The sequence below is a fragment of the Protomyctophum bolini genome (genome assembly GCF_963924005.1).
Source record: "Protomyctophum bolini genome assembly, chromosome: 2".
NCBI lineage: Eukaryota > Metazoa > Chordata > Actinopteri > Myctophiformes > Myctophidae > Protomyctophum > Protomyctophum bolini.
In genome coordinates, this window is record NC_137863.1 from 7,129,635 (window position 1) to 7,143,669 (window position 14,035).

The 14,035-nt window shown below is 41.5% G+C and overlaps 2 protein-coding genes across 2 annotated transcripts in view; one reads left to right on the plus strand and one right to left on the minus strand.

Moving 5' to 3' along the window:
• Positions 1-311: 311 nt before the first annotated feature.
• Positions 312-13,696, plus strand: r3hcc1 (R3H domain and coiled-coil containing 1; the record flags this gene model as incomplete). The annotated part of the gene is made up of 12 exons (XM_080779505.1): positions 312-350; positions 514-565; positions 1,926-2,028; positions 2,158-2,212; positions 4,173-4,309; positions 4,471-4,608; positions 5,306-6,074; positions 6,302-6,474; positions 6,578-6,648; positions 6,736-6,831; positions 8,032-8,163; positions 13,473-13,696. The coding sequence occupies 11 exons, from the start codon at positions 312-314 to the stop codon at positions 8,142-8,144; spliced, it is 1,746 nt and encodes a 581-aa protein (XP_080635631.1). The 3' UTR covers positions 8,145-8,163; positions 13,473-13,696.
• Positions 10,703-14,035, minus strand: part of loxl2a (lysyl oxidase-like 2a) — a 41,223-nt gene continuing 37,890 nt past the window's right edge. Inside the window, exon 14 of the mRNA XM_080788773.1 lies at positions 10,703-13,302. Within this exon, the coding sequence (XP_080644899.1) occupies positions 13,241-13,302 (62 nt within the window). The 3' untranslated portion in view covers positions 10,703-13,240. The remainder of the gene's footprint in view (positions 13,303-14,035) is intronic.

Sequence of the window (14,035 nt, forward strand, 5' to 3'; positions counted from 1 at the left end):
TCATAGGTCCATATTTCACTTCCCACCATGCTGGTCTTGTGAATTATTTTAATTTGTATTACCATCTATTGTCTTCCTTTTTGGTGCAGTTTTAATTTTTTTGGCCTCATGCCCATGCCCACTTCATGCCCACTTTACAATCAAACATTTTTATTGGTTTTATTTTTCTTGTCTGTCCAACATTAGTATGTTAATGTATTTCCTACACGATCTTTAAAAAACAATAAACAATTGCTGAAAAGAAAAAGGTTGCATCATCATGTGCTAAATGTTGCGGTTCACAGCCCTTTTTTAGTGATCTAAGGATTTCCATGTCGGCTGGTCTGTCCAAGACTACTCTGTGCCACCAGGTGGATACCAGTTTTGGCCCTCGTTGCCACCGAAACCCATTATAAATAAAAGAAAGAATTTGTAATTATATTGTGCATGTAATGTGTATATCATCACCTGAACACCAGATTGAGAGGAATTCTCTAAATCTGGATGAAGTAAAAAAATATTTTTTTTTAAAAGGCGTCATCAGGCGCCAGGGGCAACGAGGGTGTCACAGGAAAGGCGTCCAAGGGTGTGACTAGTGTGGCACTGGATGAGTTTTAAACTAGAAACATGCTCTTGGTTAGAGCGCCTATCTCTGCCGGGTTGGGTTGTAGGGCTGCACAATATATAAAAAATGTATTGTCATTCCAATATCAAGTTATCAACATGCACAATATACATCCTATCCTATATTAAAATTGCTTAGAGAGAGAGAGGCCACAAACGTAACATCGGACCTGTGAAGCACAATGTTCCTCCGATCCACATCCATCTTGGCACAAACACTGTTCAGGGGACTGCCATAAGAATAGCCACACCAAAGGCCCCTGGGTGCCACACACTGCCACAGACACACCTTGGCACGAACACGATTCAGGGGTCTGTCGTGACTCGTGAGACTAGTTACACCAGGGGCCACAACTTAGTGCCCCGTTGCTCCAAACGTGGCATCAGTGGTCAAAAGTGGACAAAGTACTCAACTACTAACAGTACTTGGTCAAATATAACAAGTGAAAGTAAGTATTCAAAAGTACTGACAAAGTACAAAAAAATAATTTGAAATGGGACGTAAGTGATTAATTCATAATGTACCTTTTCCCTTCCTAGAAATGGAGTAAAAAGTACAACATTTGTCTTGGGAATGTAGTGGAGTGAAAGTCATAAGTAACCAAAAATACAAATACTCAGTGTGACGGCCAGAGTCACAATTGACTCTTAATTGACTAATTGACAAGCCATCACCACTGTCAATGATGATTGACACCTGGCAATCTCCCTGCTTACCACTGAAATTGCCACAGGTGTGTGTGAATCAGTGTGGAAGAAGTTTGTATTGTATTGTATTGTATTGATTGATTGATTGATTGCAATATTTATTAACAGTTTGTAGAATTACAGTACATTTCAAGCACAAACTCAATACAAAGACTGTTAACTGTGAGTGGACGACCCAATTAAGCATTACACTTGTTTACAACAGGGTCCACATTGTTCAATTCATCAAAACATTTAGAGACATACAAATAGACACTTCTATGTAGTTAAAGAACAGAACAGGAATTCATCATATAGGAAGCAAAAAGGGAAAAGATACATATACAGTGAGGGAAAAGGGGGGGGTGCGGTGGGGGGGATTCAGATTTTACAGAGGCCAGTTTCGAATTGCAGCCATCTGTAGGTGCTGGCAGCAGCTCTTCATGACAGTTGTCTACTCAACATTCGTTACCCAGTGTTTTATTGTATCCTTGAAGTAGCTCAAGTTGGAGCAAACTACCTAAACAAAATATATAATTCACTAACTGAGGATCTTCAAGCTCCAATTCTCCCTGGATTCCAAAAGCAGTGGAGCTTGATCCTCAGACCTCAGTGTTATCCCCACTCCGGAACAGAAGGTGGCGGTGATGCACCACTGATTAGCTGGATACCAACAGCCGTGAAACTAAAAGCACAGAAGGAACAACAGTCAGTCAACATTAACGATCATCGCCAGCGGTGTGTCGTGTTTACTGCCATTACTACTAGTATATATCGTGCCGTAACTTCGCTACACTTGAAACTATTCCTCTCTGGTACGTGTACATCAATTGTTTTAATTTAGCTGTGTGTTAATGTATCTAATAGAGCAACCTATCCTTTCTCTAGCATATCGCGTGCTAAAGAGCTACTCGTCTACACCGTTAGTTAGGCTAGAATCTTGAAGAGAACCAATTTATCAGAAACATGATCAAAGTGGCAGTTTAATAGCCTCGGAAACCAAGTGGCAGTTAACAGCTTGCGATCTAATAATAAAATGCTAATTTATAGTTTGGACAAAAAGTAATTATCCGTAGGCGATGACGTTTATCTATACGTGACTTAATTGTTAGTGTTGAACTATTTTATCAAATGTGAGACCGCCGGTGACATTTCATTAGTATCGCTACGCGAGGCTAACTCGGCCTATATTTCAAAGAAACAGAAATCATTAAAGCAGTAGAAGTGTATATTTGTAGTACGTCTGCAATTATTCTGATGGAACATAGGGCTGAGGGAACATAGGTATGACCCCAAATTGGAATGGTGGACCCTGTTCAGTTGTAAACAAGTCTCAGTGCTTTATCATGGTTCGTCCACAAGTACCACTGCTATATTACTGTATTTTGTATTGACTTGTGTTTTTCGTTTGAAATGTACCCATTCTACATACTGTGAAATAAACATTTCAATCAGTAGGCTTAATTATAGCCGCAATTTGCAACTCTAGATTTTTTTACAATTGGCTGAATCTAGAGTTGCAATAACCTCCATCGACTTCCTATGCATGGTTTTGGTTTTGCATTGGTTTGTGACCTCCTGGTCTTAAATTACGTTAAACTCACCAACATTGCAGCTGTAGTCCAAGCTTGAATTATCCTCTTTCGATCTGGTGTCGCTTGTTTATCATAAAAGTCCCCGTAAAAAAAGTTATGAGCTACTTTCTGTCCAAAATATTCCACAACTATTATTCCGAGCCGCCATCTTGGATTTTTTCAACGTGCCATAAAACAAGACGTGAGGGGGAGCGCTTGTTTAATAGTGTCCCTCCCTCCCTAGGGTGTCGGCCTCTTCTTTGGGTGTCTTACCTGCGCAGGTAAGATTCTATTAAACAAGCGCTCCCCCTCACGTCTTGTTTTATGGCACGTTGAAAAAATCCAAGATGGCGGCTCGGAATAATAGTTGTGGAATATTTTGGACAGAAAGTAGCTCATAACTTTTTTTACGGGGACTTTTATGATAAACAAGCGACACCAGATCGAAAGAGGATAATTCAAGCTTGGACTACAGCTGCAATGTTGGTGAGTTTAACGTAATTTAAGACCAGGAGGTCACAAACCAATGCAAAACCAAAACCATGCATAGGAAGTCGATGGAGGTTATTGCAACTCTAGATTCAGCCAATTGTAAAAAAATCTAGAGTTGCAAATTGCGGCTAGCTTAATTATTGCTTTAGCTAGTGTGGTTCTCATCATGGTTCCTTGAGGGTGTTCCAAATGGATCCAAATATGTGTGTCACTGACTCAGTTATGGGGGTCAAAAGTTTGAACCACTGACTGAGCTAGAACAGTGGTTCCCAAACCTTTACATGTCATGGACCCCCAAAGTGACACTAAATCCGACCCCGATTTGAAGAGATATGCCAGGGAACCCCATAAGAATTGAAATTGAAATGGATTGAAAATGGTGGGCCCTATTGTAAACAAGTGTAATTCTTTATGGTGTCCACTCACAGTTAACTGTTTTTGTATTGAGTTGTACTTGAAATGTACTGTAATTCTGCAAACTGTTAATAAATCAATCAAAGAAGATTTTTACTAGCAGAGATTCTCAACCCGTTTAATTTCAAGGACCCCTTGTTTGGCATACATTAGTCTACGGACCGCCATTTAATGCCATTTCTATCTCTGAGACCCCCAATTTATATTGTAAAATCAATGTTAATTTAACTCTTGAGAGTGTACATTAAGTGGAGGTTCCAAACTATCATTTAGCTGGGGACCCCCTGGAACTCCCTCAAGGACCTCTGGGGGTCCCCGGACCCCACTTTGGGAACCACTGAGCTAGAATAATCAAAGAATTGTGTGTCTAGGTTACACTTAATTTTACTGTACTGTCAACAGGATAGGACACATCTTTATCTGTCCACCCTGGCGTTTCCTTGCTTTGATGGGACCTACCTCCCTAAACAGGAGAATGAGTTCGTCCATACTGTCCTTGACGAGTTGGACTCATTCCAGAATAAAGGGAACCACAAAAGGTAAGACTAATTGACTGTTCTCAAGTTTATTTGATGTGAGCAGGCTGTGTTACCTGGTCCATATAATATGTAATGTCACTTGTCACAATGCGACAATAAAACCAAAACATTAACTCATGGCACTGTTGCATTTCCACATATCTGTCATGTCCTCTGTTCAGTGTGCTACTGTTCCCCGCTCTGTCGAGCCGACTTCGTTACCTGACCCACAAGACCTTTGAAAACCACCCAGAGCTTGTTACCTTCTCAGTAGGGGAATGCTGGAGCCGCAGGGTGGTAGTCTGCTATTCTGAGCTCAGGTATGCTTTTTTTTAATCAAGATAAATACACTACATGGTACTGTAAATATATTGACTTTCTATTTTTGCCTGTACATGCCCTGTATCTCCTTTTACCACTGTAACTGCCATTGATGACCAAATGTCACCCACAGGATAAACAAAGATCTATCCATTTCTCTATCTTGCTCTCTCACTCTAACAATAGCCTTTTAAAGCAAAAAGTACATGCCATTTCATGCCCTGCTCATAACACAAACTTTTTATTTCTTTTGCTATCTTGTTAGAATGCAAGTCGCTGTGATTTGTGTCTTATATTGGGGTAGCCTTGAAACATGACTGTCATGGCTGTTCTTTGGGACATTACAGAGCAAATGTGTCAATAAAATTAGCGTTCATATTTCAAATATAAAGCGCTCACCCAAGTGACACCGATGTTAGAATTTTGCTGGTTGAATGCCCGGCACCCGTGCATTCTGCATTGTTTAATAAAAGGCCTTTTTTATCCGAGCGCACCAGATATTTTTCTCAAACGTGGTGTGTTTTGAGAAAAATCAGTTGCACACCGGAAGTGAACACACCCAGTGTATCAGAGTGCAACACACCTCCCAACCGATAGGGGCGCGTAGTTGAAAGCCTATGGCGAAATAAAAAGTGTTTTTTTATTTTAAGGATGGGATACAAGGATAACATTTTATTTAACATTATCTTGTAATAGGGGTGAGTTAGACGAAGACAGTGACACAGAGGTGAACAACAGCCTGTATGAGGATCCCTCATGGCCAAGAGGGGGAAAGCAGAGAGTGACCAGGTCGAAGTCATCGACCCCAAAGCCCAACCGTGCACCTCGGAAGCCTGACCAGCCGCTCTATATACCAAGGGCGTCCAGGGAGCGGCGGTCCCTCCCAAGTGTGCCGGCTCCCAGAGAGAAGTCCTCCAGCAAAGATTGTTGTAACTGCTGCTGTTGTAACACCAGCGCCTTTTCTGACTCCGGTTCAGGTTCGTGCTCCTCTTCTGATATTACAGAGAGCACGACAACATCCACAAACATTTCCAACGGTGAGTCACTACTCCCCAGCACGCCCAATAGCGTAGCCGACTGTGTCGACGGCAGCCCCAGCAACGTCTCACTGCCCTGTCCTCGCGATGAGCAGCACGACATGCATATAAAGCGAGACGAGGTCTGGGACATGCCTATATCATATTTTATTGCCATGACTCTGGAGGACGATGGGAAGGAGGAGATAGGTGGTTTATCATGTAGTCCTAAAACAGCAGACACAAACGGACAGGATGGTTTGTCATGCAGTCCTAAAACAGCAGACACAAATGGACAGGATGGTTTGTCATGCAGTCCTAAAACAGCAGACACAAATGGACAGGATGGTTTGTCATGCAGTCCTAAAACAGCAGACACAAACGGACAGGATGGTTTGTCATGTAGCCCTAAAACGACGGACACAGACGCCACCATTTCCACTGAAGAGGTAGGTCCTACTAAGCACAGTTGTTGACATAATTTTCATTGTCTTAAAACCATTTTTTGCATTGAAGAAAGTTTTTATTTAAAACAAACCTGATGAAGCCATCATTCATGTTTTTCAAGGAGTGTGATTATTATTTCCTGTGAATGTGAATTCTGGCAATGTTTCTTCCCTATACATGTGAAGGTTGGCTTTAATGATGTTCAAAACTGTTCTTTATGCCTTCTCAGATCTTGCCATACCTGAAACATGTGGACGTCTGCTTTGAGCAGGCCCATAACGACTACTCCTGTTTTGAGAATGTGTGGCTAAACCCGGATGAGTTTGGCCACGTTATTGAAATCTATGACTTTCCTTCAACTTTCACAAATGATGACCTGCTGGATGCCTTTGCAGATTACAGGTCAGAGTAGAACAAATCTTACCTGAACGCTTTCACAGTTCACCACATTTACCTGTCAAATAACTGTTTTTAATTTTAACATAGCAATTTCTTTCTCTCTCAGTGATTGTGGGATTAAAATCAAGTGGGTAGACAACACGCATGCCTTGGGTGTTTTCTCCAGCAAATGTGCAGGTATCGTCTCTATTCATAGTGAATAATGCCAAAACATTGCTACAAAATAACTATTCTAAAGTATACCTTTGTTTGTTTTGCATGTAGCACTCCATGCCCTCTCCATCCAACATCCTCTACTGAAAGCACGTACACTGTCTAAAGGGAGCAAAAAAGCTCAAAGCAAAGCCATCAGACGAGCCGGTAAGGGTAACAGTGCGCACCCTTAACAAATATTGAATAGGGTAAGGGTACTTACGTGAGACAGTCATGTGGCCAATATAAATACATCTTGTTATTTTGTTTTATATACAATAATAACGCACTGCATTTGTAACGTGGCAGTGAATCTGCAATGAATGAAAGTAACGGCGGGGCTCCACCGGGCGCGTTGCGTCTCCGTTGCGTCCGTCAAAAAACGAACCGGGGCAATTTTAACCCATTCTGACCTGAGATCAGATTCATACGAGGTTTCCACTGGACACACACTGGTCTGATTAACCCATTCTGACCTGAGATCAGATTCTAAAAATGTCACAGTCGTTCTTCGATTTTTCAAAAATAGCAGACCTACAAGCTCGTAGCGCGCCACTCGGTGGCGCGCTATGAGCTTGTAGATCTGCTATTTTTCAATAGCTAAAGCATAACATGATGCTAACACCAAAACGGGTTCCCGGTCAGAATGGGTTAATGCAGTCACGCAACGCGGGCAGTGGAGCCACCCTTCATTGATTAAAAAGGGAACATTCCCTGACGGAGACGCGACGCTGACACGCCCGGTGGAACCCCGGTGTAACTCTCTCTGCCACATATGTGCAGTTTTCCAAAAGTCAAAATGATGATTACTAAGCTACACTGGCCTACAGGGCACTGCTAATGGTACACCTCAGTAATGGCTGCGCCCAGACACCCCTGAGCCTCCAAGGATTTGTCTATCTATACTCTATGTACTGTAGGTGTGTGTGTGCCTCATCTTACCATTAGTGGTAAAACTGCTAGACAACTGCCACCTACATGGTAATGGGAGTTGACATGCCGGGGCAGCTTGTACACAACCATAAACCTGTCTGGTCCCTCAAAAATGGGGGGCACCCCACTGTATTTATATCGGCCACATGTCATGATGGCTTACGTCTTATTTTCGTGCCCTAAACAAACAATAAAGTTCATAGACTTGCCTGGCAAAACGATTAAGTCATAAGTGCTCTAAACAGACAATGTAATATCGTCAACGCCAATCAAAGTACAATTACATTTTTAGTGTATGCCATTGGTGCTCATGGGAGAGTGCAGTCTACCCAACACCATATATTTCGTGGTGAAGAAATGTTTCAGGCAACACCATTGTACTACCTAGTCATAGAGTGTCATTTGAAAATGCTTGTCTCCCTCTTGCCTGTTAAGAGTTTATCCAGCCAGTGAAGGAGCGTCCTCGGACAGACTCTACTGTTGCCAGGCGAATGGTGACAAGAGCCCTGGGGCTGCAGAGAGGAGGAGGACGAACTAGACGATTCTAAAGAGGAGTGCCTAACGCAGGTATCCATAAATCCACCAGCATCATACACTTTCACACAGCAAACCTGTCAGTCACTAGGGATGTAGTCACAGTTGGGATGGCTGATGGCAGATGCTTTCGTTTTGATTGTTGGCAAGGCTTTTCTAAAGCTTTCTCTGCTGTGTCCTGGTAGTCTACTCTAAATGAAATGAGCATTTGCGCCTGTCGTAGACATGCGCAGAGCAAGTTCAGTCAGGGAACCTCAGTCAGCGCGCCGGCCGTTAATTGGGCCACCGCAGCATCATCCGCATGATTCACTCAGCCAATCACAGCTCACCCCATCTCTCATACCGGCTACTTGAACCAGAGGTTTGCATTCCTCTGCCTTCTTGCTTGCCCACTGCTGTTGTATCAGCGTGCTGCTGTCATACATCCTTTGCCTTCTTGCTGGCCCACTGCCGTTGTATCAGCGTGCTGCTGTCATACAACCTGCGCTCAATTCTGCTTGCTGCTTTCTATTGTATACTCTACGCTGCGGTATACAAAGTGCTGCTCAATTCTACTGCTGCTATATGCCACCAGTCTCGCCACTGCTACAAGTGGCGTCTGGGTGATTATGCACTAAACGTTGCTTTCACGGTTTTCATATAATCCTGGTAAGTCAGTGAGTTTAATTGTTTGGAAGAACGTGCACTGCTTTTGTTCACCGACGGAAATAACCTAGATCAAGTTGAAGCTGCTGCTTAAATGTTCTTTTCTGTTGCCATTTTATCGTTGTGCCTCGATCACACCGAGATCGCACAAGGAAGCAGCTTACCTGCCGTCTGCTCTGCTTTCCGCCGTTCTTCACATGTAAATCCAGGCCAAAGTTTTATAATCCGTTTGACAGTGGTCACGCTTGGGGCGCATTCTTGTCTTGGCTGCGTAGTAGTAGGCTGCTAGTCAATATGTGGACGTAATATAGATTCAAGGCAGCAGGATTAAAAGTATACACTGCGACTAGTTGTCCACAGTGCAGAGTAGGAGAGTGGCGACACGCTTTGTATAGTTCCAAACATTGTTCCTTTGGCTGGAACTATCACATTGAGATAGAACGAGCACTTCCGCATTCCATTGTTGCCACGGGAATCAACACTGTCGCCACTATTACTAGATCACTCTCCGTATGTCCGCATCGCGTCTGTCAAGCATGTTGCCACGTCTGCACATTATAAGCATCTTGGGCTTGTTTTATTAAAGTCACTTGCCGGGTGAACGTTGGTTCATTTGAAGCACCCTCAGTGTAATATGATGATAAACTATTTGACGTTGTTGGATTAATAATGATTCAAGATAGTTTTTGTGGCTTGTTTTCGCGGACCTGGCTGCTTGTCTCTTCCAATATGGCAATACAGTTCTCTGATCAGAGATGAAACGTCCAATGCAGCATCAGTCAGAAGTAATTGGAGTTGACCAGAGCAACTGAGGGAGCAGTGAGGTTGCTCTTGGTTGCATAGGCCCACATGGCACCTGGGTCCCAAGGAATATTTCAGTGTGAATTGTACCGTATCATGCATCTAGTGCTAGAACTGGTGAAGTGAGTGATTTGGTTGGTTAAAATAAGTGTTAAATAGCTCTATTCTGATTGTAATCATTGCTAAACAGTGTTTGTTCAGTAACAGAGGTTTCCTGTCTCAGCTCATTGGTAAACAACAGTTTGGGATACTAACAAGTGAAATTGGAAGTGATGACACAAAGAAATGAGCAGCAAAAGTGTAACTGGAACTATACAATCTAAGCTGATAATGGGTTCTCTCTTAGCTCTGATCCATATCCTTCTACTGCTTCTACGATTCTGCCATGCGCAGTACAAGGCTATGGGACTTTCAATTTTAAATCTCAAATCGAAATCAGACCAGCCTCTCCTCTTTGGCGAAAATAAAAAGAACGTTTTTGCTACTCACCAAAACAAAGGCGGGTTGTGTCAATAGAAAGACTACTTTCCTTAGTGGACGCACTCTGAGCCCCCCACCACACATATAAACGGTACTTTTTGGCCAAAAAGGGATTTTTTTTCACCGGAGGAAAAATATCCTCTATGAGGCAGTTCTCTGGGCAATATCAGTAGAGGGCGCAGCGGAGTAACTAAAAATGTTTTTTTTTCGGTGGAAACAAAATCCCTTTTTGCCCAAAAAGTACAGTTTATACGTGTGGTGGGGGGCTCAGAGTGCTTCCACTAAGGAAAGTAGTCTTTCTATTGACACAACCCGCCTTTGTTTTGGTGAGTAGCAAAAACGTTCTTTTTATTTACACTAAAGAGTAGAGGCTGGTCTGCATTCATGCGAGCGGCGGACGTTGATAGTAACATAGCTCTAATGCACGCATTAGAGCTATGGACCAGAGTTAGTTCTCTCTCCTAATTGGATGAAATTGATTACTATCAGAATATAAAGCTTTAACCTTTTCACTACTTTGTTTTAGACAAAGAAATAACTTGCACTAAGGTGTTATAATGATTAGATTTGTTTCTTTTACAAGTTATATGCAACATGTCCATTTCCAGGTGACAGTACAACATATTAATCATCATAGACATTGAGGTCATCTGCTTCCATTCTTTTATTACAGAAAACTGCTTTTCCCACATTCAACAATGCACACAAATTGGCCAATCACTCAGCTAAATCTCGGCTATTGATGAGTGCCCTTGTAAAATGAAGAGCCTCATTTACATCACAAAAACAATGCAAAGGAATTTTCACAAAACATGTGGCTTTTACAATACATCCAAGAAATCATATGAAAGTCCCTGACAATAATAATTTAACAAAAGTAAAAAAAATGGGGATGGGGGAGAAGAGAGGCTGAGGGCATGAAGATAAATCTGCTGTATAAACAGAATACATTTGACTTTCAAAGCTATTTTCAATGATATGGCACTTATTTCACCCTGGGGGTGTTTACAATCACAGCATAAAGGGATAAGTCTGTTTTGGTTGTGTAGTATGGGGGGGTTTAGTATGGTGAATAGTGAGTGATCATAGCCTAATTTCTTTAATTCCTGGATGTCTATGAGATGAATTAGCAGCAGCTCTCTAAAGTAGGGAAAACCTGGCATGAAGATGCATTGCTGGTCTAACAAACTATATTATAAAGAATGTAAGTAATAACTATTGGCAAAGTAAAGTAATTATTACAAAAAGCCACAGGATGAATGTATAATACTATATACCGGTACAGTAAAAAGATTTTTTTTTAAAGCCATACCAAATGTTTTGATGAGTACATAGCATTAAATCATCAGCTTTGGAGAAGGTTTAAAGCTGCAACATGAGCCCACAGAAATCCAGGGATTGAGCTAAAATAAGATACACTCACTGTGTGTGTGTGTGTGTGTGTGTGTGTGTGTGTGTGTGCAAAAAACAAACTATCCATTTGAAACCCTTAAATATCCTATTTCATAGGTGCATATTTTGTGTGACGGTGGATATGTTGCTCATTCAAGATTTCTTTAAGAAAGGGAAGAAACGCTACAAAATTCCGAGAACTAGATTTAGCACCAGACTAGATGTGGTTCATGCCTTTTTTATTATATCAGGCTGAAATGTCCATCACATAGTCAGAGGAGGTCGGAAGCTTTCTTAAAGTGAAAATTGCATGAATGCAAATGGAATGGCAACTATGTTGCTTAAAGATGGAGTGCCACAATTATTTTCCACCCTAAAACATGATCATCGGGTAATATAATATGAGGAAGAACTTCTTTCCAAAAAATGTACAGTATTTGTTAAAATCATGCTTTCATGTGGACACGCCCACCAGTTCATTAAGTAAGTATGCCTGGTTTGCCTGGTGGGTGGTGATGGGTGGTGAATTGGTGATCCACCTGAACTGAAGCCGCACCCACAGCTGTAGTTGTATGATAAAGGGGGAGGGGTTAGGGGAGGAGCTGATGGTGTGTTGTCACTATATTACTGTTTATTTCATTGGCCCGTTTGACTGTCAAGGGTTCACCCTCCAGGAATAAACCCTAAATACAAAGTTAATACACCATTGCACATAAAAAACTACTCCAGGGTGTCTAATGAAGTACTGTCACCTCATAGACACATAAAAAAAACTGGAAAAAAAAAAGATTGTGGCACTCCATCTTTAACTCGTTCAAAAGATCTTGTGCATGCCCAACCTGACAGATCTGTAATTAAGGGCAGATTGTACAGTACATGTATTGGTTATGCCCAGGGTCTGAAATTAATATCAGCCAAGCAACACATTACTTTTGGCTTGTACGTTTTGGAAGCCACAAAACACTTTCATCCTTCTAAGTCGGCCGTACGGTACTACCCATTTTAAGGATGACGGGTGACCTTTGCTTTTTGCAACAAAATAACAGCTTTGATGGTTCAGCCATGGCTCATAGTACGGTTGACTTTTATGCATTAAAATATCAGCATTGATGGCTCATCGTGATTAAGGTTTGTAACAAAGTATCAGCCTTGGATGTACTGTACTGTACTGTACTGTACTGTACTGGTAATGTCTTAGTGTTTCATAATCCGTCACTTGTCTGGTTTCATTATGCTGGCTTGTGTTACATCTAACACATCACTAAATCTCCATTGTATCACTTCACTGCCTAGACATCTTTTTCATAGACCTGTCCTGAAGAATAAACGTGTCGATTGTGTTTTAAGACTAGGATCCTAAGTTGTAACTAGTGGTTCATTTCTTTGAATTTGGACCCTCTATTTACAAACTAATGTTTTTTATTCAGAACCATAATGTGTTATTATGCAGACTAAATGTTTCTATGATATGCGACACAAATTTAATGTTCTTTTATGTTTTGTCTGGAATAATTTAACATTTGGCTGGTGAGCTTTTTTTTCTTTTCTTTTTCTTCAGACCCTGTTTATATTGCAGTTTTCACCATATAATGAATAGCAACGGCAAGCAAGCAGTTCATTCTTCCATTGTCTTATTGTAAAAGTTGAGTTGAGGCACCCATCCAGCAATGAGAGGTGGAAGAGGAGTACAGCCTCCACTAGTGGTTGTTGTCAAGTGTTCATTTGGCGTGGCTGCTTCAATGATATCCTCCACCCGTTGCTGTGTTTAATGTCTGTCCTGGGCCTACCTGTGTCACAGCTGGTTAGTCAACATCCCAGGGAACGATTCTTCTGTCTCTGAACTTAGTGAGCCACCTGAGGGTGGTAGAGAGGTCCAAATATGAATATCCAAAAACTGAAACAGTGCTGTCAGTCACAACATTTTCTATTTAGGAATACAATTCTACCGATTTGTCATAATACAGCTTAAAATGTGACATTCCTTTTATATATTATATAATCTGATTCATTCTAATTTCTTCTAGGCTCTTCTGTACGAGCCAATACAGAAATGGATCTACAGGAGCTGTCCAGGTTTAATGGGAGATTTCATTCAGCTGACGCTGATCTTGGTTTTTGGTTGAATTCAGAGAGTTGATTAACCCATTCTGACCTGAGATCAGATTCATACGAGGTTTTCCACTGGACACACACTGGTCTGATCAACCCATTCTGACCTGAGATCAGATTCTAAAAAAATGTCAGTCGCTCTTCGATTTTTCAAAAATAGCAGACCTACAAGCTCGTAGCGCGCCACTCGGTGGCGCGCTATGAGCTTGTAGATCTGCTATTTTTCAATGGCTAAAGCATAACATGATGCTATAACACCAAAATGGGTGCCCGGTCAGAATGGGTTAAGAACAGTTTGTGTGCAGAAGTCGATGTCAAATATAGTTGTGAATGCAGAACTTGTGACAGGGAGGGTGTTTTTTTTCCCCCTTCCACCTGTTTTATTTGAAGTACGCTTTAAATATATAAGGTTTAGATTTTATGAAGCTCTCAAAAGGGACATTTATATTTCACAATACTTTAAAATATATAAAGTATT